Consider the following 27,148-nt stretch of genomic DNA (forward strand, 5'->3'; position numbering starts at 1 on the left):
GCCCATACAGGAAGAAAATACAAAATTTAACTTCACAGCAAGTCAAGACCAAAAGACCTTCAGTATCTCCAAAGGAAGATTTCTTTACGCGTGCAACCAGTAGAGCATCAGATGCTGCCCAGGCTGCTCATGCTTGAAACTGGCCTGTCCTGTGAATTACAGTGCAGCTAATATCTTGTACGGAGTCTCAATCTAAATGAACAGTCAAGCTTGCATAGAAAATGTCCTTTAACAGTGCTGCACCACAACAGCATGACAGCCACAAACTCAGCTAAAGACTACTCGCAGCATAATACCATTGGGCTGCTTTTTATGGTAAAAACCTGTGAGCATAACGGCAGTCAGTACTGTAACAATATCCAGTGAAATGTTTTTGTTCTGATAAAATATGGTTCTCTAAACACTGGAGTCGTTAATCATACTTGAAACGTACATTTTAGGCGATGCAGAAACCATTATTTTCACAAAGCAACGCTAAGACTAGAGTTAACAGAAAATGGCAGCAGAATAGCCTAATTCTGGGCTGTGGAAATCAGTTCACTGTTGAATGCCATACATTTGAAATAAATACAATCCATCACCAGACAAGCACGCAAGGGGTGGAGCCGTCCTTTGAGGGGTTTCTTGGGTCTGAGTAGCACAGAGACTCTCCTACAAGAGTCTGTACAGAAGGCAGGCTATCACAAGACAGTCCTCACTAAGGACATTCAGCGGTGCTTTCCTCTAGAAAAAATACTAGCTACTCTGGAAACCCATTAAGATTTAATCACCGAATATTATTCTCGCACATAAAATTGCCATCCAGTGATCCAGGACTTCGCTGGCAGACTCTGTCTGATCCTCGGACAAGTGTTTGAATTCCTTGGTCAGCTATGAGATACTTCAGGAAGTTATTTGTCTATAGACATGTTAAATACAGAACAAATTTCCGCAAAGTATGAGAAATCTTGGCAGGATATTGGGGTTGTGATACTGAGAGAAGTGTGGTTCTACACAGCCTGAAATGTCATGATGCATTTTGCAAAAGCACCGCATCGTTCTGCCTCTCCAGGGCCAGCTGAAAGCTCCAGCACAAACTGAAGTGCTTATACTTTTGCAACATAACAACTGGAGCAAAGACAAATTATTCTACCCCTGGCAGTGGTTCCCCTGTTTTTTGAAAAAAAAAAAACAACAAAAACTGATTGCACAGAATTAGATCAAGACAGACACCTTCAGACAGACTGCGTGAAGGTCAGTTAGGAAACACATCTGCGAAGCGGAGAACAGAGTAATCACTGAAATACAATAGCAATCCAATTACTGCTAAGTGATAAAAAATTTATTTAGAATGAAGCAAATACACCCCTTGTGCTCTGCTGCAGTCCAGCCCTTGAAGCAGGAGGTAAGTTGTTATTGCCAATCATGGCAAAGTTGAACACCAACAGATTTTGTAGAAATATAGGGATTCGTAACTACCTAGGCTAATCTACACACAGCTTACTGACAGCCAGCCTAGGCGTCAGTAATTCAGGCTTCCTAGGGGAAAAACGAACAAACAAAAAAAATCTAAATCAATCTGGTACTGTATGTTTTGAAAACAATTGTTTGCAGCACAGGAGACTCTGAAAGTAAGGGTTTCACTGCAGTGACATTGGCTTATTCAGTTCTCCGCTTTCTTTTTTTTTTTAAAAAAAGACTGTTCGCTCTTACCAGAGCTTAATGCAGTGTCACATAAAATAACCATGCTCATTTCCCCCACATAGTGTATTTTACCAAGAACTGCAATATTTGTAAAGGACTAGTTACGTCTACTGAACAACAACCTATTGTAGCATCACTGAATTATTGAAAGCCATATCCAAACCCAAGCTTTATTTAATAAAGCTTCTGTTTTCATGCAGAAACAAAACAGACAAAGAAGGAAGCATATGAAGTGGTGGTGGTAGTTTATAATCCCGAAGAGGACAACTGGATTTTCAGCCCCACCAGTACAAGTGATGGAAAAGCTGGGGGGCTGCAGCAGAAGGCTGCCAGGACACTGAAGGGTGGCAGGGAAGGGGCTTTGCTCAGCCTGGGGAGGGTAGGAGGGGGTCCACCTGTGGTCTTCCACCCCAGCAGGCCATTAGAGCCCCGCTCTCCCCAGTGAAAGGACAAGAGGAGCGGTCTGAACTGCAGCAAAGGCAACTCGGCTGAACATAAGGAAAAAAGTTTTCACAACAGGGATGGTTGTGCAACAGAGCAGGGCTGGAGCAACGGCGAGTGCGCAAGGCCCTGAGCAACCGCATCTGGCACTGCACTTGGTCCCAGCCGTCAGGCAGGGAACCGGAGCAGTGCCCTCCAGAGTCCCTGCCAAGCCAAGCTCTTCTGCGACTCACGCTCTTGGCACGCGCTGCCAGACACCTCCAACCCCGCGGTCACCTTAGGCCTTGCAAACGCAGGCAGCATTTAGTCACCAGTATTAGCACACTTCTACACGTCAACATGTAACACTGCATCTTTACTGACTGCTGGTTTGGGTTTTGTTTAAACTGATTAAAATAGAGATTGCTAACTGACAAACAAAAAATGGAGAAAAAGATAATACAAAATGAAAACTATCTGGAATATAGATCTAAGATGTCTGAAATTTTAGTTGCTGCTGTTGTCTCAGTAGGGGTGCGTATGCAGCAGGAATGACAGAAACGCTCCTGGAGACAGAAAGACGTTACACCAAATCAATTATCATCCCAGCACGACTGGATGTCTTTTCGTCAGTCTTGGCACTTAACAGCAGTGTCATCTTTCCAAAGATGATCCGCTATTAATTCAACACAAGAATCACACCGCTATATCTTTAAGATTTTGATAACAGGCAGCTGAAGACAAAAATCGATCACTGCTATTTGCAGAAGCGGATGCTGCTTAAAGATGACACTGCACTAAACGCATCTGTGCCAAAAAGCATTTAACTTCCTAGTTTTATAGGGTTAGACAAAAATGTGAACATTTGACAGAACGTGAGCTCACAACTGTGGCAGAGAAGAGCCTTTCATGAGAAGGTCACCCTGCAGTAACAAGAAGGGCTTCACCATGCATTTATTTCGGAACCTAAAGAGTTGCTTATAAGGACGAGCCACGAGAGCTCCCTGGAGCCATTAACAGTCTACCACTTAGATACGCAGTCATCTTTTAGGAGCTGTATTAATTACACAAATGGAACACCACAGCTCTGCTGGAGCTGGTCCAGCTGACTGCAGAATTGCAGGTTTGGGCTAGCTGTACAGAGTGACTGGTGCTGGGAGGACCGCTCCTTGTTCAGCCTGCCGTGCTGTGAAGGGCAGGAGCCCTCTGCAGAAAACTCCCCAGTGCTGTCTTGCATAAAGTCATGTTTCGGAAAGAACATCAGTACTGTTGTGTGTGGGAACAGAAAAAGATGTGAAATTGGTGGATGCGAAGATAGAGAATACTGTATGTTGTGAGCAACAAGTATCCCCTTACATTTTGATTTTTGAAGGAGTTTACCACTGATTTCAGTAATAGTATTACTCTTTCAGCACTGGAAAGCAAAGTCCAACTGCATGTGGCACCACACAAGCTGGGACAGTCCTTACCCAACGCACAAACAGCCCAGACAAGCCAAAAGAAGACTGACAGATACAGGCAGGGCACTGCCAGAAGCCAGCGAGGCAACACCAGCAACAGCCTGTGGCCTCAGCATACCGGATCCGCTCCTCTGCTAGACTACAGCAAGGGCAAGTTTTAAGGAAAAACTAAAACAATATGTGCTCCCTCCCAAAAACCATCACCTGTCTGAATACTTGAGGGAATGGAAGAGGTCAGTCTTAAGTACTGCCTACAGCCTACAGATTCCTTACACCAAGCAAAAGATGACAAAGAAGGCATGGAGAGTCTCCCAGATGTTTCTATTTCCGTATGATGCTGCAGAGAAAGTAGAATGATAAAGAAGAAACAGCACAGTCAATTAAACCAGCAAGACATTCACTTTTTTCCCCAGCAGCAAAGAATATCCATGAAACCAGATCATTCAGTATCATCTAGTCCCAGAACTCAAAGCACTTATTTTGTTGATTTTGTCAAATTAACTCTCATTTTTCAAAATTTTCAGAAGCTCACGAGCTTCAAAGGATGCCTTCAAAAGGAAAATGGGATTTACAAAGTCCTATCTATCTAAACAAGCTTGCTGAGTACTGTAACTAGAATTTCTGTTTTTCTCTAAGATAATTCTTCTCTACTCAAAACTTGACAGCAGAATAATCTTTGTTTTGTTCTTCTTTTCTTTTGAAAGAGATTGCCATTATCTACCTTGAGTGAACACTCTAGAGCCACAAAGCTTGTTATGAGAGAGAGTCAGCTAACCTCAGAAGCATGTTTTGTGTGCTCTTTACTCAAGTCAGTTAATACTTAAAACACCTATCCTTAAGCCATAAAAAGAGATTTCCTCCTTTGTATCACAAAAATTGGAGCTAGAGTTGTGGCTGGGAACAGTCAGGGGTTCATGCTACAAATTAATCTACAAAGAAGGTAACGTAAATCAACAACAACGAAGTGCATCAATTACTGCATTAGCAATATCAAACTAAAATGGCATATTTTGTACACGTATTTGTCAAGATTTCAGAAGGCTGCAATCTTTGGAAAGCCAGCTGGCCTTGGCTCTGGAAAATACTTGTGTTTATGAGAACGAGGTGTCAGCAGCAACAAGATCACAAATTTTTAAGTTGACTTGTGTTAGGGAAGTATCACGAATGCCCTGCGCAAAGCTCAAGAAGATGCACCTCAGTGAGTAGGAGCTCAAAACAGCCCTGCAGAGACGCAGTGAAGAGCACTCACATCAACAGAAAGCAGAGCTACCAGTGCCTTCTGTCAGGCACAAGGCCAGAAAGCATTCCCTGTGACAAGCAGCACAGTCTTCTGCTATCATAGACACGATTATCTAGGCCCTTTCACAGAAGGATCGAGCTCTACTGTAAAGCAACTGGTTTGCAACTGTCCTTGCTGTTGACAGGCTTGCTGTTCTCCTGAAGTTATCAACCCTCTCATTTCCAGACTGCAGTTTATGGGTAGCCAGCGTATACACACTTGTTCTTGAGCAAGTCTCAGCTCTCAGGCACTCTAACCATCATCCCCTAGAGCATTCACCTTCCCTCCCTGCCTTTTTTTTTTTTTTTTTTAAAAAAAAAGACTTCTAATATCCAGTGTCATCGTTCATTTGGTTGGTCTAACCAAGCATACATCTTTCTCTGACTTCTCACGTAACAGGCTTAGTCCCCAGTAGTCTTCATAAGCTCCTCTGGTTGCTTTAGATTGAATTACGTAACTTTAAGGCTGAAAATGCACACTTATTTAGGATGCACAAAACAGTGCCTGATGATTATGTGCAAGCAACACTTCATTAATATTAAATTTCAAATGGAATTGCAGTTTTATTTGCTTCAGGCTATTTCTTAGAGATCACAGATGAACTTTAGCAGCTGGACAGCATAATTTGTAGTGTATGAACAGGACTGAGTCATTTTATGCAGCAGAGCAGAGAGATGCCAATTTATTCAACCAGAGCAAAAAGTGCTCCATCATTAACGAATTCACCCCATGGCAACACAAGCTGAGACTTCCTCACATTAAAAGCAGACCACGTAACACTTCGTATCTATTGAAACTTATGAGGACAAGTCTTCCCATAATTATGGCCTATCTCAAACTAAATCAAAGCAGAATACACCTGACAGGCCCCGCTATTATGAAGGAGCTCCTAAATCACCATAAAAATCAATGCTAGGTATCCTAACTAATGTCTTTTAATGAATATAAGACATCAAAGTCATCTAAAGACAAGAGTACCAGCACTACCAGCACTTACTCAAAGCTGTGGTGTATATAACTGAGGACTCTTTCTGCAAGAGGAGGAAATCCTCAAAGTAACAAAAGCTATTTAAGACCACGTTACCTCTTTTTGGATCTCTTTTGTAGAAAAAACTCAGAAAAGATCATAAATATACAGCAGCCTCCTCCCTCCATCAAAGAAATTCCCTGAACACCTATGTCTTTTGCCTCATTAGCCCGAATTGCTAATTTAATCCAGCAACTACAGTACGTGACAGGCAGCGGGATGTGAGGGTGTATCAGGAAAAAAGTGAACTTCTCGCATCCTGCACCATCTGGCTCAGATTGAGGAATCTGAATGAGAAACCACCTCACCTACAGGGCTGCGATCCTCAGGTCTCGCATGCTGTGGGCAACAGCTCAGGCTCCCCAAGTGGCACAGAACCCAGTCAGCATTTGCTAACACCCTTTCTATTCATAGCCCGGAAACTCATTTGCTTATCTAGAGAGAACAGAGCACAACATGGCAATGAACATTTTCTTCCTGAAGCTTGAAAGTCTGCTGATAAAAGGGAATTTGGTTTTAAATGTCTGCAATTAAGGAACATAATAGTGTATAAGAGTCTTCCTCATTCCTGCCCAAGAGGAAAGCTTTCTCCAGGGTTTATTTTGATCCAGTTGGAAGCGAGTTTATTCTTAGAGGAGACAGGTAGGTTACAGTTTGCCTCTATTTGCAAATTTATGCATGCGTATGGGACAGAGATATACTTACCAAGTCATTTACTACTACTCTGTCTCGTCGTTGAGTCTCCTGAAACGTATTGCCTCCTGTATGACTCCATTAGTCATAATTCCCATCTTCCTTAAGACAATGCTTCTGTCCAGAAAAAAAAATCCCCCTACTTTCTATCCCCAACCATGACAAATGCAGAGGTGCTTAATAACCAAGTGTTAGGAACAGCACAAATAGCTGTGTTGAACACATACATCTCCTTCTCCAATTTCAGTGCCTCTGAAAACATCAGTATTCACGGATTATTAACTTTGTCTTAGTGTTAAAGCTTTGTCAAGTATTCAGGACAACCAAACATGGACAAGCATCCAACTTAGATCCCGGACTTAACATTTCCTCAAGCTTCAGTCTGCACAGAATCACTATTTCGGTTGCTAACACTGCACAGAAGTCCAGTAGCCCACCACCCTTCAAACAGAAAAAACAGAACCCACAGCAAAAACCCAGTAACAGAATGACAGCATATACAACTCCTCCCATCGCTCAGAAATACTGTCTGCATGGTCACACAACTTCGTATTCTTAAACAAACCGTGCTGGCCACTCTTTATGTCAAGTTTGCCCGCCAGGTTGCTGTTGAGATAGAAGTCAGCAAGTAACAGAGCTGGAAGACTGTGAAGATAGACATTCTCCACACCTCAGGAGTGGCAACACAATGCTTCTTACGGTTCGAGAAGAATTTAATCAATGGAGGTGTTTCTATAAACAGCGTGTTATTTAAATGCGTAACGCTAAGAGTGGTTTATGGTCCAATTAGGCCTAAATGGATCAATTTATTTTAAAGATAGAACTGTACCACTGGACATTAATAACACTAAGCAGTGGAAAGCTGCTATGAAGAGCTGTTGTCTAAGGAGAAAAAAGAGGTTAAACAGCCAATATCTTTGACATACACGTGATGTAAATCCTGACAAAATGTGGAGCTATTCTCTGCAGCACCTGCGCTAGCTATTTGGAGAACCTGCATCTGCACATTTCTGGACAACTACTGATTTTACACCACCTATAGCTACCTCAGCTACATACCAGTAATACTTTATTCAACTATAATAATCACGCAATCACATAAACGTTCTGCCATCCATATTCATTCCGCTGTTCACGTTACAGCTTTTACAGTCATTACTTTGCATGAAAAATCACAGGTTAATTAGTGCAGACAAAAAGTTTCCGGAGTCTTGGCAGTAACACTCCTCTGGTTTAGGCTTAAATGTCACCCACTGGATGTCTCACAAAGCCACCAAGTCTAACAAGCTTACTCTGAATCATTTCTCTAATAGGAAAATGCCAAGTTTGCATCTCAGCTCATTTAATTTGCTAATGAAACCCAATCTCCCCTCTAAAGGGAAAATATCTTTTTAAACGGACACAAGCACGCTTAGCGGCATGGGCATGGTAAAAGCTTAACAAAATCCAAACCACCCCTAACTGTATTATAAGAATTAAGCAAAATATTTTGATTTAAATATTCACAAACTATTAGGAATTTTTACTTTCATGTTATATTATCAAGGTAGAGGCAACAGCATTATTAGAGCTTCTGGTCTACCTCTGCACCAGACGCCCTGCTGAATGCACGCCACGTTCACAAACCCCCCACACCCACAACTCTTCCACTCTCCAAATCCCTCAGTCGTCTCAGCCCAAGCACCAGGCAGCCCAGCTCACACCACTGTTGGCAGTTCTACATTCTCCAGTGTCTTTTTATTTGGCGCTTAAACAAGCAAGAGGTACTGTAACACAGAAAATAGGACAGATTACAGTACTAGAAAAACTAGATCCTATTTCACTTGGAGCTGATCGCTTTGCCTTCCTTGCACACTGCAATATGTTTATCTGCTCTCTTATAAAAATATGTTCCACTTCAAATCGAAGAGACAAACACATGCCAAGTTGCCACTATCTAAAGACCTACAGCAAACACAGCAGAGAAAGCAAAAAGAGTAAAAACCGCTGCACTATTTACTAGCATTATATATTCTCTCATAGAAAAATTTAAAAAATATGATTTCAGACATATTCACAGTTCAAAAGCTATTCCAGCTCTCAAGCACAATGGAAATGTCTGTTATTACAAATCATTGTTCATCTATAGTTCTTCAGCTACTTCCAAAGTTTTCCTGGAATAGTTTCACTGAAATCCATAAGTATCTGTTAGCAATCGATTCATAAGTAAAATGTGTCACAGTGCAATTCAGTATCTGCGGTTTCAGGCAATCACTTTAGTGCTTTCAAAATGCATAACAGAATGTCAGAGTGACGTATTTAATGCTGCCTGAATATTTATATTGAGTGCCCAGAAAAAAAGCCAAATGAAAGAATTTAAGCGAACAGAATTACAGCTCAATTGACTACAAAACAAAACTTCCCCTACAATGTAAAATACTGGAATTTAGGAATGTTTCTCCTCTGAGCCTGAAAAGTTATGACTTGATTTATGCCAGAATCATTTTCAAGGCTATTTGAAGCTGTTTGCTAGAGATTTCTAAGATAATCCTGTCTAAAGCATCGTATTTCAATGTCCTATAAACACTTTTTACATTAAAAAGAAACAAAACCAAACCAAAAACTGGTGAAGAGACAGATGTATTTTTTTAAATCAGGAGGAAGGGTTAGACCACTAGCTCAGAAGCCTGCAGTTAAAAAGCCCCAGACACCTAGGAAAGCTAAATTCTCCTCCTAATGCCACGCAAGAAAAAAAATCAGAACTTTTTTATTGACTTAAAACCTCTTTTATCTGAGTCATAACACAAGCTGCCAAATGAAATACAGACTACTTTAAAAATATGAATCAATGAAGCCTCTTCAAACTCAGTGGTTTCCAAACAGCGTTATTACATTTATATTTAAGATTACAAAAAGACCTTGCTCCAGAGTTCTGCAGCAGGTTGATGAGCTTTATAGTTAAATCAATTTAAAGAAATATTAAGAGAACACGAATACAGAAATGGCAAGGTGAAAAATGGAGCTACAGGCAATTCACACCAAGGGCAAGCTGCTCAGACACTGCCTCGCAGTGCGTCCAAGAAGCAAACACAAAACGCTCTGTGCAGCTGGAATAATTTCACCATTATGCTACTGGGGAAGAAGGAGAATAAGGTGCTATGGAAAAGTTAAGTTTTAGCCTGGTACACTAGTTTTCCTTAACATCAGAGTTCCTGGAATTAAAGTTACTAAAATGCAGCATAACCTGCAGAGAGAGCGCTGAGCGCAGCTCGGTTTCAGGAGGTTTGACTGCACCGAACCTGCCGACATGACAGCCACAACAGCGTCGAACTCCACTTGCGCTCAGGGTCTCAGAAAGCCTCCTCCAGGACGCAGAGCTGCTCAAGCACTTCTGACGCATGCTCAGATTTGAGCACTGCTACACGGCAGCGGTTGAAGAACAGTGCGTTTAAGCAGTCTGAAGTCCGAGGGGCTTTTAAAATAAAACCTCAGCTTCCTAGTCACAGAGATCTAAAGCTCTCAGAGCTTGTTCTGGAGCTCCCTCTTGAGGTTACATACTACACCGTGTCAGAGACACTGCAACACCCTCAAAACTGATTCTACTCAAAATGCGAGTATGTCCCTGCAAAGGAGATATTATCAAAGGCTTCTCCTCACAACTCCGTACGCTAGTTTGTATAGAGCATTAGATGCTTTTGAGTTACAAGTGCTGCAATCGTAAAAAGATGGTGAGAAGATAAGCACACGTTAAACACAGGAAGATGAACAAAAGAACCACTTTCGGTATCTACCTTCAGCCAGCACAGAAGCACCACAGCCAGCAGAACACTGACGATGAGAAACGAACAGTGTTGTGTATTTGTAAAGCAACAGCAACTTCACTTGGCTTATTTAAGGCTGTCAACACGTCCCACTCCTTGCATGACCTTTTAAGCTACCCTGAGCATCCATCGTCTCCTTGCTAGTGCTACCTCGTTCCACAGCACCCACTGGCATCGCCCCATTGCCTTTGTTGCCACAAGCTGCTACATGGGCTGACACCTCTGGTTTTTAATGCGCTGGACCAGAGTTTGCCAAAGTTCAGAAAATTCTTTACGCAGGTTTTGCTGAAATTTCACTCTCGTCTGTTAGGGGAAAACAGTGTCTTTCCACAAGCTCAAGAGGGCCACCCCATGGGAAAAGCTTTCAACACAGACATTCCTCAGCAGGATTTTTCCAAACTGCTGCTGAGAATTTGTTTTCTTCTTCCACAAGAGCTAAAGGTTAAAAATCAGATGACCAAGGAAGTCTTTGGAAGCAGTGCAAGAGCCAGAAGCACAAGCCTTGCCTATGATGGTCGTATTTTACTAATGCTGAGGCCCCGCTCAGCACTTTCCTCAGTCCTCGAACAAACATCGATGCTGGCCAGCTGAGTCACCTATGACTCCCCATCAGTGGGAACGGATTTCTACGCGAATCCATAACTGAGAAAAGATCCTTTTTCTTCCAGTTATACTTTTCCAAGGAGGCTCTCCCTGATATCTCGCTAATCAAAAAAATATTTTTAACCCTTTTCCAGGTCAAGCTGTGAAGTCTTCCACAGACTACCAGGGATCAAAGTCACATCACTTTAAATCTTACATCCTATAACAAGACTTGTAGTTTTAGTAACCTTTTGTGTTTTAGGGTGGAATGGATTTCAACTTGAATATCTCAGAAAAGCAACACATAGTGTATTCAGTTGCCCTTATCGATTAAAGTAACACTAAAGAAACACAGAAGTCTGGAGACATGCTAGCTCCTCCTACTGTGTGCCTTGCTGTTTTTGAAGTGTGCAAGATATTTGTAATTTCATAAATGCAGCCCTTAATTTGATGCATCAGTTCTGAAACAGAATGCCAGGTTACATCTGGATCACTTTCTAAAGCAACATAAATTTTTTTATTAATGCTATGCTAGAGTCTCCCTCTTCTACATTCTGTCAAAAAAACAAAACAGAACAAAAAGAACCAACCAAAAAACCACACTAGCTAGAATCACATCTTTCGTATTTGATCAGCACAGAAGCTTGTGGAAATTGTGCACAACTCATCAGCTATACCAAGTGCAAGGCTAAAGAGTGGCTTGAAACTTGGACCTAGAAAGGAGACGTCTCTCTTCTCTATTGCCAGAGGGCATTAATCTAAGAGTTTTAGCTTCCTACTATACAAGGACATCACAATAACATACCAAAAATATCCAAGCAGGTTGGGAACGCATATCATAGCTCACCTTAGGTCCTAAGTAATATTCTAGAAGTTAAAGATGTTTCCTTACTTTTCATGGTGCCCTCCTCCTCTTCCTCGTCTGTGTTTATGACCATTGTACCCAACTGGGATTCCAAGGTGCCATCATGTTCTATCATTGTGTTGGCTCCGTCACTCATGGTGTTGACAGCTCTTATGGTACCCGTTTCATCTCCACTCGCCCTCACCATGGTACCTGAATCAGTTTCATCTTCTTCCTGGACAAGGATGCCACAAATGCATTTTTACTGACAGTGGTGAAGTTCCATGAAGAATGTCTGTATTCAAGGACACTGGCAAGTCTTACTATTTCAGAGATTTTTTTTTTTTTACAAATACACTTAGAAATGACATTTTGTTTTACGCTCTTAGTTCTCTCCCTGTCATCTCCAAACAGGTTATGAAAAGTCTTCATACTTTTCTGCCAGCATAAATACGAGAACAGATAAATAATCTGCAGAAGCTTCTCAAAGCAAGTTGCATTGCATTTCTGACCTGGTGACCTGTCTGTGAGAGTAGATTACTCGGTCATTAGCGTTTCTATTCATGTTGCCAGTTTTAACCTTTGATCTAAAGCCCCTAACTCAAGTGGTGCACTTCACTGAGGAGTCATTAGTTATCCTACAGCATCAGGTCTAAGTCTGGAGTTCACGTGGCACACTGAAGAAAAACAATCACCCTACTTTTTAGGAGTCTGTCTTCAAAATTTCGGTAGTTTTACTTGCTACAAACTTCAGAAGCACTCAAGAAAAATTATCTGAATTTTAAAATATTTAAAAAGGAATGAAACTATCAAAATTTAGTTATTTTTTTCAGATGAAAATTATTTTTTATCTTTCCATTTGTTAACAAGTACTAATATTACAGAGGTTTGAATTATTGCTGTCAAGGCTCAAGAGAGAGTTCAGTAGGAAAACACAAGCTCCTGAAACAAATCCTAGTAGGAAAGCTTCCTGGCAGATAGTTACATTAGCCAGAGGTAGCGGTTTCATTAGACTGTGTGCTTCATATATTGTGACCATGATTTCATGAAGAACAAGATCAAAATTTCCACAGTCTATTTAGTTTCTTGGAAATGTGGACCAGGTATCCAGCTACCACAATAGAAGTCACTTCCTACGTTTACAGCAGAGTTTCTAGGCATCTCACCTTGGACGAGATGCTCATGTTTTGTTGTAAGGATAAAGTTCACAGTTCTTTATGTGTGACCACGGCGTTACAGATCTCTATTAGTGCTAGAGCAAAAACACAGGTCTTGCACGTCAAGCTGTAATACTCCATCTCAATGTCATTGAAAGAAAGAAGTATATCCCTCCATGTTCTGGTGTTCCACACATTTTATCTGTTGTGTCAAGGGTGTCTCTGTAACTTACTTCCCAACCTCAAAACCAATAGCAAGAGCAGGAGAAAATTACACAAGATGCTAATGGAGGAAAAGTAATTCTATGTGGAGATGAGTGGGTGAGAGGAAGTAATAAATTTGTTAGCTACACATCATTTAACGAAGGACTATAGCAGAAATTTCCACAGCACTTGGGAAGTGTTTGGGAACACTTTTCTGCTAGCAGACACGGAGTAGAGAAGCTTCAGCAAAACACACACGCCAACAGAGACCGCCCAGCTTCACTACATAGACACCGTCTCTCAGCAATGGGACTCCAGATCAGTCAGAAACGAAGGAGAGAAGGTAAGGACAACACTCTTAGAATCAACACCATGGCAACATGACCAGTAAAGTTACTTCCACACTGAACAAATAGGCAGTCCTAAACTGCAAAACTAGATGGACAACGTCTTCAGCATAGATACTGTGGACCATGCTATTCAAGCCTAACCTCTGGAAAAGGCTGGCATACAATGCCTTTTGCTGCCCATTTCATTTATTCAGGTTGAAGCAAGCAGAGTCTCAAAAACAGCTTTCAACATGCTTTCCATATCCACATGCTGTAATGACTGAAACAAGGAGCCCGAACTTAAATTCACAGCAATCCTCTGAACACTTGCCATGCCCTCACCTCAGGTTTCTGTCGGTTGCTCTTGTGCAGTAGAAAGTTTCTATAAGGGGAGTTCTAAAGCATAACAATAGTAAAACAACATAACATACTTATATCACAGTGCATCACAAGCAATACTATTATTATATGCTAGAAGAGCAGCCTAAGACCTGAACCTACAATGAAAAATTCTCATTTCTGCATAAATAATATAATTGAACTGGGAAAATGTATTAAGTCTTTTGCATACACTGCTTTGTAGACCTGTTCAACCACAGGTCTCTAGGTACACTATACGCTAAGCAGTGAGCAATACATGCTTGCTATCCCACTCAAATATAAACACTGAGCAGGGATCAAGCATCGGGTTAAGCAGTCATAAAGTAGAAAACTCAAGAACTAAGTCAAATCCTTGGGCAATTGGACAAAATACTGCAAAACCAAAAACCAAAGCAGCTAAGCCTTATGAAAGCAGCAAGAGTTCGGACTTTGTACACTGTTTGTATTAAATACTCACTGAATTTTCTTCATCATCTTGATCTAGTTCACGCTGTTGCGCCTCTTGACGTTTCAGCTTAATATCCATTGCTTCATTAATCAAGTCTCGTAGAATTGACACTCCTTTGGCACTTTTAACAAACGGATGCTGAAAAATATTTTAAATACAAATAAGCACTGCATCTGAACCAAGACATAACAGCAAAACACTGTTACTATGGCCTACTTCCAATCAAAGTTAAGGTTTAACTCAATACATTACTAAAATAAAAATCCAGTATTTCTGTTTGGCACAGGAGGGAGACCTCCCACACTCCAGACAAGATCATGCTCCAAAGGCACTACTGCTGTGAGACCTTGAGCTCATTCCCCTCCCACAACACTACTTATTTCTTTCCTTAGCAGCTCAGCTGTTGAGAACCAATTACACAGATCATCACTGCACCTAGACCACTTTGAGCAATCATTTTCATTTAGTCTCCCCTCTTCAGTGTTTTAAGAGGCAGTTTCTTGTCAGTTCTGGTGAGAATTTCAAAGTAAAAAAACCTCCAAAATCCAAACAAAAAAACAACCCAGAGAAGACAAAGGTGGGGAGCTGACATGAGACTGGTTCTTAAAGAACAACTGAAAATTTTGAGTGTTAAGATTTTTAAATCAGATATTAAAAAGCAAAATCTGTGATGAGCAGAAGCAGCGAGAAATGAAACCAACATCATAACAGACACGCAGCACTGCCTGCCCTAGCAAGCCTTCTCTAGAGCTTACGTCCTCCTAAGAAAAGGCAGACCTGCAGAAGCTGTGTTGCAGTGGCACGCTGCTCCGGGCTCTTAACAAGACACTGTTTTACAAAGTCCGTGAAATTGTCTGACCAGAGCTCTGGTTTCCGGAATGTTGGAGGCGGATTGGTAGGAATCATGAAAATTGCCTGAAAACAGAAGAGCATTCCAGATTAAAGTTTAAAGCTTTCCAACAACACAACATAAATACACACAAACATACACTGGTACTAAAGAACAACAGACATTTCAAGTTTGCTGTTTCTGAAGAGTTTGTGCCAATATTATACACAAATTTGCTCAGAGGGATCAAGAAGCAAGAAATCAACTGTTCTCACCAGGTGCTTACTCTTCTGTCCGAGTAATTATATGCCCCCAAACAGTGTGAACCTGCCATTTTTAAGTCTTAAAAATTTGTGCTTGTACATGCAGATTCTCCTTCTCCAAGACTTCATTTAATCAACATTACAAAGAACTGACAGAAAACAAATCATTTACTCTAAATTAAAAGCAAGATGGCATGTTGATACGTTATTCAGCCAGCCGTAACAGCAAAACCTTTCCATAGAGCAATACATTCTAAATAGCCACAGTCCTTACCCTCATAGGATGAATATCTGCATATGGCGGTTTGCCTTCAGCCATTTCTATCGCAGTGATTCCCAGAGACCAGATGTCCGCAACACAATTATACCCAATTTCTTGAATCACTTCTGGAGCCATCCAAAATGGGGTCCCTATAACTGTGTTCCGCTTTGCCATGGTGTCCTGGGAAGAAGAGAAGGATAAAGATCCAGACAACAGCAGTTGTATTAGCCACAAACATTCATTAATGAATTATCACCCTAATTATCTTCCACTTGCACGCATGCACATTATTACACTCAGCAAGGCTGGGATATGGAAGGCTGCAAAGAGGAACTGAAGTGTGCTTACAGAAGTCATAAATATCCTGGAGAAAACAGCAAATGCTATTGCAAACCATTACTTAGACACAACAGCTTCCACAGAGGAAGCTCTGCTCTAATCTGTTGCTAGTTTAGCATCACGTTATGTTGATGTGAAGTGCTAAAAAACAGTTTAGAACAATTTCTGAGTCTTCACAAGCATGTCATACCTGCACGCAGGTTAAAAAGATAAACTGAACTGTACACAGCCATCTCAGTTTTACTTACTGTAAGTTGTCCTGCCACTCCAAAATCTGCAAGTTTAGCATGTCCCTCTGTATTTAGCAATATATTTCCAGCTTTGATGTCTCTGTGTATTTTCCTCATAAAATGCAGGTACTCTAGTCCTTTCAGTGTTGATTGCACTATTGTAGCAATTTCTTCCTCTGTGAGCTAAAGAAAAGACGAGTTACTGCCAACCTATCACTTGCTGAGATGTAACACTATTGTGTTGCGGTCTGTGTTTTCCCGAGAGTCACATTTAATTGCCTTCACTAAAGGTTGCCATACTAATGGGAGATTAGTTAGTGACTTGCAGCATTATGTAGTAGAATTAGATTAAAACTAGCATACATATGCCATATTTCACACACGATAACTTTCTCAACTAGAAATTCCTACTCTGGGATAACCAAAGTAAGGCACAGCAGAGTCTGTTACTTGGAATCAGTCTGGGTTTTCAGGAAAGCCAACAAATCAAAATCTGCTCCACTGATAACGTTATCCAGATAACCAAAACTCCACCAACATAATCAGCTTTCTCATTTTCAGAGGAGCAAAGGACCTGCATCTCAAGTTGTGGCCAATGCTTGTGTCAGGCACTGAGCACCGTGAGAATTACGCCCAAACTGCTCGGCTTCCTTGAGCTGCCGGACACCCGCACTTCCCATCCATACATTCAAAGGATAAAGGACGTACAGTTTTATTTCGTAATCGAATAATATCAGACACAGATCCAGCGCCGCAGTATTCCATGACTATCCAGAGGTCTGTGTTCTTAAAATAGCTGCCGTAATACTTCACCACATGAGGACTAAGGAAATGCAAAAAAACAAGAAGAAAACAAAGGGTCAAATACCAGTAACCAGCATGACTGAGTAAGCACAACACACTGCAGAGTCCCTAAGTATATTTTAGAAATTCAGAGTTGAAGTGCCACTGAAACCCTGATCGAAAGTATTCCAAAACAGCCTGAACTTGCACAGGGCTACTGCAGTCCTGCCAAGCCTCTTTCCCACAGCAGTGCTCATCTGACCTGCCAGAAAGCCAGTTCAGGCAGCTAAACCATCTGAAAATAAATCCTATAGAAATAAGCAGCGATTAGCCTTCAATCTGGTTTAGCTCCCTGAACTGGATTACAACAAGGTCAGTGCTGTGGGAAGCAAGAAGGTGGCACAAGGGAATGAGAAACAGACCATGGCGGTCCCTGGTAAAGCTGCTGCAGAGCCACCTGCAACCAAATGGAAACATTAAATAAGGTCCAAAGTTTGCTGGAAAATAGCTATCGTGTTCTCCAAGAGGAATGTCCCCCCGCTACCACATGCGCCTACCTGTTCCTACAATTAATTCAGGATATATTTTAGGACACCAGCACAAACTAAGGCTGTCTCTCTCAGTCAGCTATCTGGCTGCCCAAAAAGCAAACAGCCTAGTAAGGAATATTGATCAGAATAACCAGCTGTCCTCTGGAAAAGGTAAAGGAGAAAACTAACAGAAAGACCATTTCTGATTTTATGGGAATGGACCTAAGGAACAACAGTGCACTTAATCTATTCTCTGACAAATATTTTGTAATGAAAAACTGCAAACCTAGCAAAACCAAGTCAGTCGCATCACACAGTGTCCCTTAACGCTTGCACAGAAAGTGTGATGCTCCAGTGATTCACTCCCTCTGCTGATCATAACTGTAAGGTCTCATTTTCAGCCTTACAATGTTAATACTTCATTTCTTTTAAGAAAGACATGCCTAGTAATGCTTTCAAAGTTACACAGTAAGATTTTTCATGAACAAATTCTTTACAACTTACATTTTGTTGTCTCTCACCAGTCACCTTCATTTCAAGATCGCGAGAGTGAAGTGACTGGGACTATATTGCTAATGTCATTTATTTTAAATGGTTTTTCATGACTGCCTGAAGTCCACCAAAATAGTGTTTCTTGAGGCTAAGTTCCTAATACTGGAAGAAATGAGCATATTTTAAACTTTCAGCCTAGGACACACTTTGAGAGGAGGTCTTCTGCACCCAAGAGCTCTTCATTAGCCGAGTCATTACAACATCTTTTCCCATAAGGAACATGCAAAGACAACCCAGAGAGCCATCCACCAGCCCACAGAGCTGCCGCCAAGTTATTCTGGGGATGCTCAGATCAGCAGACAGCTTGTACTGCAGTAGAACCTGCACAGGCAGAAAATGGCTGGGAAGGACAATTCTGCCACCCAAGCAGCTGACAGCCTGTAGATTACGCACATGCAAGAGCAGTCATGCATTAGTGGCTCTCATCCACATGTCTCAAATTACAAAAAAAAAAAAAAACAACCAAAAAACAAACTCCTCTCCTAACAGTTTTTTACATCCATACCAAAACTTGTTTAGAATTCATTACCCCTTTGGAGAGGGAACTGCTGTTCTAGCACACAATCAAGTTACCGCTGTTGAACAAGTGATGGCGCGTGGGGAGGACCGCAGGAACCGCTCACACGCTTGGTTCTTGGCCGGCAGCAAGTGCAAGGTTATTCAACTCAGCCTAGTGCTCCCTCGGTGCAAGCTAAATTTTTGTTGTCTTACCTTTGCTTGGGTTAACACTACCCAAACGGTCAGTTAACGTGACTCAGTTGATACGAGGTAACTTGATCGTACAAGTCCAGCCTTTTAAAAAACATTTAAGGCAACATCATGGCGTTTATTTGATTAAACGCCAGATCACAGACAATACTTTTCTTTGCACACCGATAATGGGTTTTGCAGTATACATTTACCTGTCACATTGCTGCATTATGGATATTTCCTTTATAATCTCTTGCAGGTCAGATTCCACAGGAACTTGTTTAATTGCAACAACTTGACCCGTTTCTTTATGAATGGCTTTGAACACACTGCCATAGGAACTATGAAACAAAACATTAAACAAACACTGAATACAGTAACATTTTAAAACAGCACACGTTATGGTTTTGCTTTTTGCAAGTGCAGACATCAGGTAAAATATTAACTATCCTCCTGCGAAAAATATTTTGTATTTTAATGTAAATAATTAGTGCACTTGCTTCTAAACACTATAATAATACAAGTAAGCCACAGCACACTGCGACAGTCAGAAAGGAGCCAACCACCATCACACTGCTCAAAGCTTTGGAACGGCTTTTTATACAAACCCAACAAATACAATTCTCTCTTTTTGTAGCATGCAGTACCAGCTGAGCATCAGTAAGAACTACAGCTCTGGTTAGAGAGGTTTACTCGTTCTTGTCAGATATTATCTGTCTTATTTCCAGCTTCTTTACAGCAGCCAAGCAGATTCACAACTTGTTTTTTTCAAATGGCTTAAGACGCCAAACACATCACTTGCCAAGCGTTCCGAAGTGGCTCTGCCTTACCAAGTGGCACAATGCAACAGAAGTTCGTTTCCACAGGAGGTACCAGGGATGATCTGCAAAACCTCTCGAGCTCCCACAGAGCCCTATCAACTCCCGACTGGCATTTTTCAACAATGTTTTAACTCCCTGCTGCTGAGCCATAAGCTACTGGTTGGATTCAGATATCCCACTCTTGAGAAACAAATTTTTTACTCTGTTACGAACCAAATGCTGTCGCTCTGTTAGTAGATACCTTTGCAGTAATTCAATGATGACAAAAGTGAAAAATCAGAGACCACTGAAAACGTACCCATTACCAATTTGTTCTTAGAGAAACGTACACTGGGCATGTTGTAACAGAACACGTACCCTTCTCCAAGCTTCTCCAATACATCAAATACTTCTTCAGGCTGTTTGGTTAAACTGTCTTCATCCAACTTCTTCAGCTGCCTGTGTATGTAAGAATAGAGAAATTATTACATTGAATTTTATGGCAGTTTCAGCTTTGTTGAAACAGAAGAATAAATAGCACTGCTTAAATGTATGCAAGGCTTAGCATGAAGTAAATTGATTATGAAGTAAGCTTATTTCACGTGACCAGAAGACCAAATATTATTCGCATCCAACCGCAAAAGAGGACTGGGAATTACAGAGAACAGAATTTGATCAGGCACACAAATCTACAGTTCCTCTTCGTGGAAATGCATCTGAGGATCTATATGTTGACAGTCAAATCCCAACACACCACTTCAGTGTCCTGCAGCTACTGAACATACCTGCTAAAGTTCAATATGTTGAATAGAAGGATACGTACTAAGGCCATGCAAAAGGGAGCATCATCTTCCCTGCTGCCTTAGTGTATGTGTGGAATGCATTTGCTGGGAGGAAAGAGGCAGTACTGATTTCACCTGTACATTTTCAGCATCAGAAGATCAGATCTCGACTTTGTGGGCCTGGACATTTACTAGGAAAACTCTATCAGGAAAAAAAAATGGAAAGGAAACTGATATCTGACTCTTTCAGGATCTTAACGCTGCTTGGTCCATCCCTCTTAAATACATTGCTAACAAGAGTCAGCTGAAATACTTCCTAGGGAAAAAAGAACACGCTAGGTACTGCGATCCTTCACTTCGCCCCCTCCCCCCAGTACAACTTCCAGGGAGATTCCGTACACAACGCAACAAGATCAACCGCATTTGCTTCAGCCCACCTCCACCGCACCGGACAGCTATTCACCAAGAAGCCTCCTGAAACAGCTGAGGACTACATAAAAAAAAAAGTTTTGAAAACAAAGTATTTTACCATCGAACAAACAGTATCCAACAGCCCACAAAGAAGCGCTCTTTCATTTTCACATGAAGGCAGCAAACAAAAAAAATCTGAAACACCACCATCAAAAATCACCCAACTGAAAAACCTCCAAACCAGTTCATATAAGCTTTTGAAACACAGAAACTTCTTAGAGTTTTCAGGACTTACTGGTCTCTCTGCGAGCACTGTTTGAAATGAAACGTGCGCGGTTGTCTGCAACTGCAAACTGCTACTGAAAGCTCTTATTGCTGCTGTTAAAGGCCACAACTCCAGCCACGGCCATGCTAATTTTTATACTAAATACATATTTTTTTTCCCCCCATTTCTTCAGAAACAGACTAAGACACCCCTCACTGACCCCCAGCTATTCTGTGTGTGCACAACAGCCGCGCCGGCGGAGCCGCTCAGGCACGGGGTGCACACCATGGCTTCCTGAAGCAAAGGAAGCAGAAAACGAAGCGCACTCAGGAAGTGGTGAAACTCCGACAGCAGTCACCAGCTTCCCTCCAAAGATAAGCGTTCGGCAACAGAACGCGACTCGTCCTCCTGAAAATGGGGAGGGAGGAAGGTGCGGGAAGAGGAGAAAGGGGGAAAGAGAACAAAACGCATCCTTGGCCATGCAAGCCGCCATTTCCAAGGAGCCCCAAAAGTGGCGATGCAAGGGACCGACCCTCCTTGCAGCCACGAGGCCTACGCTCTATCAAAAACAAACCAAACCACCAGGTTTTCCCACAGCCAGGCACAACCACCAGACCCCCGCAGCAGAGGGTCCCGCTGCAGCCTGGCAGCCCGCCCGGAGCCGCCCCTCGGGCACCCACAGAACGGCAGGCTCCTCGCTTTTCCTGGCTTGACCGGCACAGGCGGCTTCACCGCGGGGCAGCGCCGGCGTCTCCCCTTCTCCGCTGCCGCTCCTGGGCCCGGCCCCGCCCGGCGGACCGACAGCCCCCCCGCTCCGCCCCGCAGCCGGCCGGGCCCCCGGGCGGGTCAAACCGCACGAAACTCGTCCAGGGAGAGGCGGGAGGACGGAGCGGGCTCCGGCGTTACGGCGGCACGGGGTCGGCACCCCCGCTCCGCGCTCACGCAGGCTCCGGTGCTTCGGTTCCAGGCGCCTTTCCACCGCCGGAGCTCGGCGCTGTCACGGCACGAACCTACCGGCACTAATGGCGACGGCCCCGGGAGGGGGCGAAGGGGAAGCGCTCGGCGCGGCCGGCTGCCCCGCTCCCGCCGGCACCGGGGCCCGGGACGCACCCGCCACAGGAAGGCCGCGCCCCCCCCCGGAGCCAGCCGGCCCGCAGCACCCCCGCTCCCCGCGGGGCCGCTCACCGGCGCGGGTTCCGCAGCTGCACCGTCTCCATGGCGCGGCAGGGCGGGCAGCCGCTCCTTCCCTCACTGCTCCATGGCAGCCCGCCGCGCCGCCGCTTCCGCCCGCCGGCGGAAGCCAGCGGGGAGCGCCCCACCCCGGGGGGGGGGGCGTGGTCTAAGCAGGCCCCGCCCCACCGCTGCGGCAGGGAGGGGCGTGGCTTGTCCCCGGCCCGGCGCGATGGCGGCGTCACCCAGCGCGCTGCGTCGGGCCGGTAACGAGGAGTTCCGGCGCGGGCAGTACGGCCCGGCCGCCGCGCTCTACACCCGCGCCCTGGCGCTGCTGGAGCCCGCAGGTACCGGGGAGGGGGGGGAGGTGGCCGTCCCGGGCCGGGCGGGTCCCAGCGGGTCCCAGCGGGTCCCAGCGGGTCCCGGCTGAACCCCTCCGTGTCCCGGCGCAGGGGAAGCCGCCGCCGAGGAGCGCAGCGTGCTGCTGGCCAACCGCGCCGCCTGCCACCTGAAGGACGGCGCCTGCCGCCTCTGCGTCGAGGACTGCAGCGGGTGAGCGGCGGCGGGGCCCGGGGTTCCTCCGCTCCCCCCGCGCCGCTGGGTCGGGGCGGGAGGCGAGGCGGGCCCTGCCCGCCGCCCCGGGCTGACCCCGCCGCGGGCCGCTCCCTCCCGTTGCCGCAGCGCTCTGGCCCTGGCCCCGTTCGGGCTGAAGCCGCTGCTCCGGCGGGCGGCCGCCTACGAGGCCCTGGAGCGGTACGGGCTGGCCTACGCGGACTACCGGACGGCGGCGCAGGTGGACGGCTCGGCGCGGGCGGCACACGACGGCGTCGGCAGGTACCGGGGCGGGCGGCCCGGCCGCGGGCTGGCGGCTGAGGGGCCGAGGCTCCCCGGCCCCGGGCGTGCTGCCTCGCAGGGGCCTGGGAGCGCGTCCCCCGGGCCTGGTCCTGCTCCGCTCGGAGCCGGAGCTTAAAGGAAATAATAAACTGCAAGTTTTCCCAGGGCCCTGCGCTGCTAAGCCCCGCTGCGCTGGCGGGGTGACGCGCTGCTGTAGCCCTTCTCCCCTCCACGCACAGCTCTCGCTCGCCCGAGCACGGACAGTCCGGCCCTTGTCCTGCGATGTTTTTCGCCCTGCTGACGTGAAGAAGGTCCTTTCACCGGTGTCCTGTCTGTAGAAGGAACTGGGTTTAGGTGCACATAAAGGGGGGTTGGTTGGTGGGGAGATGCTGTCCTTGATAGGTGAGCCGGGTTAAGAAGTGTCCCCGCCGCTGCTGCGCGGCCCGTGCAGCTGACAGACGGGTGCCTGCCCGCCGTCTCTTCCAGGATGGCTAAAGCCCTGCTAGAGAGGGATGGTGTGAACTGGCGCCAGAACCTCCCGCCAATCCCCACCGTCCCCGTTTCTGCCCAGAAGAGGTGGAGCGTTCCTTCTGCCGGAGCCCCTGGGGCAAACACTCCTCCTGCCACTGCCCTGCAGGGAGAGCCAGGTGAGAGCGTGCCCCTGGGCCAGGCACGGAGCCCTGAAGCTCATCAGGGTGATGAACACAGCAGCTGCCATGCCTGCTTGGCATGTCTGCAGCTGGGGCTGAGGCCTGGAGAAACCTGAGCATGGTTCTGCCACAGCCTCTTTGATTGATTTTGGATCCTTTGATGTCCCTGTATCTCGCCTCTGGTACGGGGATATTTGCTTTCCGAGAGGCTGTGCTGATCTTGTCGGTTTTATAGCGTTCTGTCTTCTTTCATGCTGCTTCCAGACCAGACTGCTGCTGGCACAGAGAGAGCCCGAACTCTGAAGGAAGAAGGAAATGAACTTGTGAAGAAAGGAAACCATAAAAAAGCAGTTGAGAAGTACAGTGAGAGTTTAAAGCTCAACCAGGAATGTGCGACCTACACCAACAGGTACTACTCAGCTCTTTGCCCAGGTACTTCTTGGCCCTTTAGAAAAGCCACCGTGGTGCTTCTGGCAGAGCTGTCTGATGTTTGATCCCCAACAAATGAATAAAACAAGAACACCCACGTGTTTGCCCGAAGTGCAGTCTGCCCTGTAGCCTGTGTAACGTTCTTTGATCAGGTACTGCAAAAACCCCTTGGAGACGCTCAGCTTAGGCCTGCGGAGGGATTTCTCCCTTTAATGCTTGTCTGCAAGGACTCTGTTATTTGGAGTAGTGTCTGCTGCCCTGTGAACCACAACTTGCAGACTGCTATACTTAAAGACTCGAAGTACTTCTAAGGCAATTGCAGCAAGCAGAGCATAGTCTGGACTGGTATGGACAGGAACCTGCATCCTCGAAGTGCAGGTTCATAGCTTCAGAACGTGGTACTTTAAAAATACTCTTTTTTTTTCATCCTCCCCAACTGAAAAACTGTTTCTTTCCCCCTTCCCTTTTAACTGAGACAAACTTGAGCTCAGGAAGTAAGACTACATCATCCCTGAGGCTAAAGACTGGTTTTGGAGTCCAGCTTTGTGCTGCACCGGGGCTGGCTGAGGTCTGCTACGCGTGCAGATCTGCTACGCGCGCGGCGGCGGCAGCAGAGGCTGCTTTTAGCTGGCGGTCTCTCACCAGGTGTCTGTGTTGCAGAGCGCTCTGTTACCTGGCTCTGAAGCAATACGAGGACGCGGTGCAGGACTGCACGGAAGCTCTGAGGTTAGATCCCAAAAACGTTAAGGCGCTCTACAGGCGTGCTCAAGCACTTAAAGAACTGAAGGTAAGTCAGGAGTTTTTGAACGGGTTTAGGCTAGGACTGGAAGCCTGTTTACACATGATCAGGGCAAGAGATGCCCTGTAGAACTCATTTCTATGCTAGACAACACCTGCCATCAGATAGCCAAGACCTGTGTGAAGTGGGGGGATTTTCTTTCACATCACTATTTGCTGGTCGGATCTCGTGAGTTTCTGAGTGCCAGGTCCCGTTTCTGGAGATGCTGGAAGCAGCTGCACGTTGTGTTGAGCTTGATGTTTTCGTGTCTGGTGAGAGATTCTCTAGGCAGTACTGGAAGACGTACTGTGTTGGTGTTGGACTTGGAACCCACTCGAGTGATGAAATTGTCTTCGCAGCCCTAGTTTAAGCATGTTTTAGAATGGCTACGTTGATGCCAGTGCTTAAGCACTTACACAAGAGGAGTCACGGGCTTAATTGTGTTGGGGGTAGTAATTCTGCAGCAAGAGCCTGACGAGGTTTAACCCGGCAGCCGGCAACTGATCACCAGCCAGCCGCTCACTCACCCCTCCCCTTCCCCCCCAGCAGGGTGTGGAGGAGAAACGGACAAAAGGGAAAACTCATGGCTTAGATAAAGACAGTTTAATAATGCAACAAAGGAAATGCTACTACTACTACTAATGCATATGCAAAACAAACTATACACGATGTATTTTTCTCACCACCCGATGACAGATTTGCAGCCAGTCCACAAGCAGTGATCGTGGAAACCAGAACTCACGGATTTCGCAAAACTCCAGGGAAAAAACCCAAACTCCTAGAAAAGTTCAAACTCCCCTGGGGGGGGGGGGGGGAGAAGGAAATTCCTGTCCCCTGGCCAACCCCCATTTACAAATTCCACCTGACATCTATGGTATGGAATATTTCAGCTCAGCAGCTGAACATGGGAGACTGGAAAAAGGCCTTGATTTCGTAGCAACAACTGAAAACATCAGTTACCAACATTCTTGTACTAAATCCAAACCACATCAGCTACTGGGAGGAAAATCAATGCTATCCCAGCCAAAACCAAGACAGAGCCTTAGACTGCATTTTCAATGTACTAACACTTAAAAAAATACTCTCCTTCTAGGATTACAAATCGAGCATTGCTGATATCAAGAGCTTGTTGAAAACTGAACCAAAGAACACAGCTGCACTGAGATTACTGCAAGAACTGAACAGAGCCTAGGGTAACCAAGCAACAAGGAAAGCTTTGTTTTCCACTGCAGAAGAAAGCTTTTTCCGTGCTGATGTAGTTACAGGGACCAATCTTAATGCAGAATCGTTACTGAAATCCATCTTCCACTGCTGCTGAGATGCAACCGGTTCTGTGCCAGCACAATGAATGTTAAGACACACAATCTGTATCAAACTATTATCCAGCTCTAAGATTCAGTTTTAATGCCCCTCCCCGAGAGGCATGTAGGTTAACTAACTTCCCTGGTTGAAGTCAACTTGCCTGTAACTATTAGCCTCAGGGACTCTTTCCGCATTGGTGAATATGCATGTGAAGTGGCCATTCTCTTTCTGAAGAGCTACAGAGGTTTTTTTAGTCCTTATCCAGGTGACAATTTTGCTGCATTTGTGCTGCTATTACTTAAATAAGGTTGCTGCAGGAACTGCTGCAGTTGCCCGAGCACCACATACTGTTCTTGTAATGGAGGCACAGTTACTTGCACAGGGCAGAGCTTGTTCTCTCCCCCTCAGTGCCTGCTGGCCCTCAGCTGAATTTCTGCTGCTTAGTGTGGCTGGGCAGATGTTTGCAGTAGCAGCTTTCTTTTAATTAGTCTGCACATTTAAGAAAACAGCAGCAAGTTAAGCCTGCCTTGTTACACTGTGCACTACTTCTTTGATATTCTGGGTGCTTGGGAATTTTACAGGGTTTTTGTGTGTTGTTTTTCTGTGGTTTTTTTAAAAACCAGTTCAGCTCCTTTGTGCCTTTTGGAGCAGTTGCTACAGGGTGTTACAGAGAGGGGGATATGCAGTGACATCCTAGCTGAGGTCTGGTTTACTACTTCAATGCATGCTTATACTTTTTTGATCTCCTTATCTGGTATTGATGGCACTGACTTAAAATGGTAGGTAAAGAGACATTGGGAGTTATTCTATGAACTGTTAAAGCCAGTTCTCATTAAAGCCATGTTTATTTTCACTTTAAAGCTGTGGTTTTTTCTCTGTGATGGATGGTATAGGGAAACTGGAACACTTTAGCCACTTCATACTGGACCCCTTTTTGTCAGA

General features: G+C 44.8%; 2 protein-coding genes across 5 annotated transcripts in view; one reads left to right on the forward strand and one right to left on the reverse strand.

Annotated features, from left to right (window-relative positions):
- STK4 (serine/threonine kinase 4) overlaps positions 1–22,352 on the reverse strand; it is a 49,085-nt gene extending 26,733 nt beyond the window's left edge. The window contains exons 1-10 of one of the 4 annotated variants that reach the window (XM_075438635.1): positions 22,229–22,352; positions 19,964–20,044; positions 18,998–19,126; positions 16,939–17,053; positions 16,249–16,413; positions 15,674–15,841; positions 15,085–15,222; positions 14,317–14,445; positions 13,821–13,874; positions 11,837–12,023 (exon numbers count right to left, since the gene is read on the reverse strand). In XM_075438635.1, coding sequence (XP_075294750.1) covers positions 11,837–12,023; positions 13,821–13,874; positions 14,317–14,445; positions 15,085–15,222; positions 15,674–15,841; positions 16,249–16,413; positions 16,939–17,053; positions 18,998–19,126; positions 19,964–20,044; positions 22,229–22,260 — 1,198 coding nt within the window. In that variant the 5' untranslated portion in view covers positions 22,261–22,352. The other 3 variants (XM_075438636.1, XM_075438638.1, XM_075438637.1) reach the window with 3 other exon arrangements.
- A 68-nt stretch (positions 22,353–22,420) lies between these two features.
- Positions 22,421–27,066, forward strand: TOMM34 (translocase of outer mitochondrial membrane 34). Its single transcript, XM_075438886.1, has 7 exons — positions 22,421–22,560; positions 22,666–22,765; positions 22,895–23,047; positions 23,534–23,694; positions 23,962–24,106; positions 24,787–24,913; positions 25,998–27,066. The coding sequence occupies exons 1-7, from the start codon at positions 22,446–22,448 to the stop codon at positions 26,094–26,096; spliced, it is 900 nt and encodes a 299-aa protein (XP_075295001.1). The 5' UTR covers positions 22,421–22,445; the 3' UTR covers positions 26,097–27,066.
- Positions 27,067–27,148: the final 82 nt, after the last annotated feature.

Source organism: Opisthocomus hoazin, chromosome 18 (assembly GCF_030867145.1).
Source record: "Opisthocomus hoazin isolate bOpiHoa1 chromosome 18, bOpiHoa1.hap1, whole genome shotgun sequence".
In the NCBI taxonomy this organism is placed as follows: domain Eukaryota; kingdom Metazoa; phylum Chordata; class Aves; order Opisthocomiformes; family Opisthocomidae; genus Opisthocomus; species Opisthocomus hoazin.

What these genes read in the sequence shown, in the direction of transcription:
- TOMM34 (XM_075438886.1), top strand. Translation starts at nt 22,446, where the DNA reads ATGGCGGCGTCACCCAGCGCGCTGCGTCGGGCCGGTAACGAGGAGTTC. An exon ending in GCACACGACGGCGTCGGCAG is followed by an intron (nt 23,048 to 23,533) that starts GTACCGGGGCGG and finishes CGTCTCTTCCAG; the next exon opens with GATGGCTAAAGCCCTGCTAG. An exon ending in AAGCACTTAAAGAACTGAAG is followed by an intron (nt 24,914 to 25,997) that starts GTAAGTCAGGAG and finishes CTCTCCTTCTAG; the next exon opens with GATTACAAATCGAGCATTGC.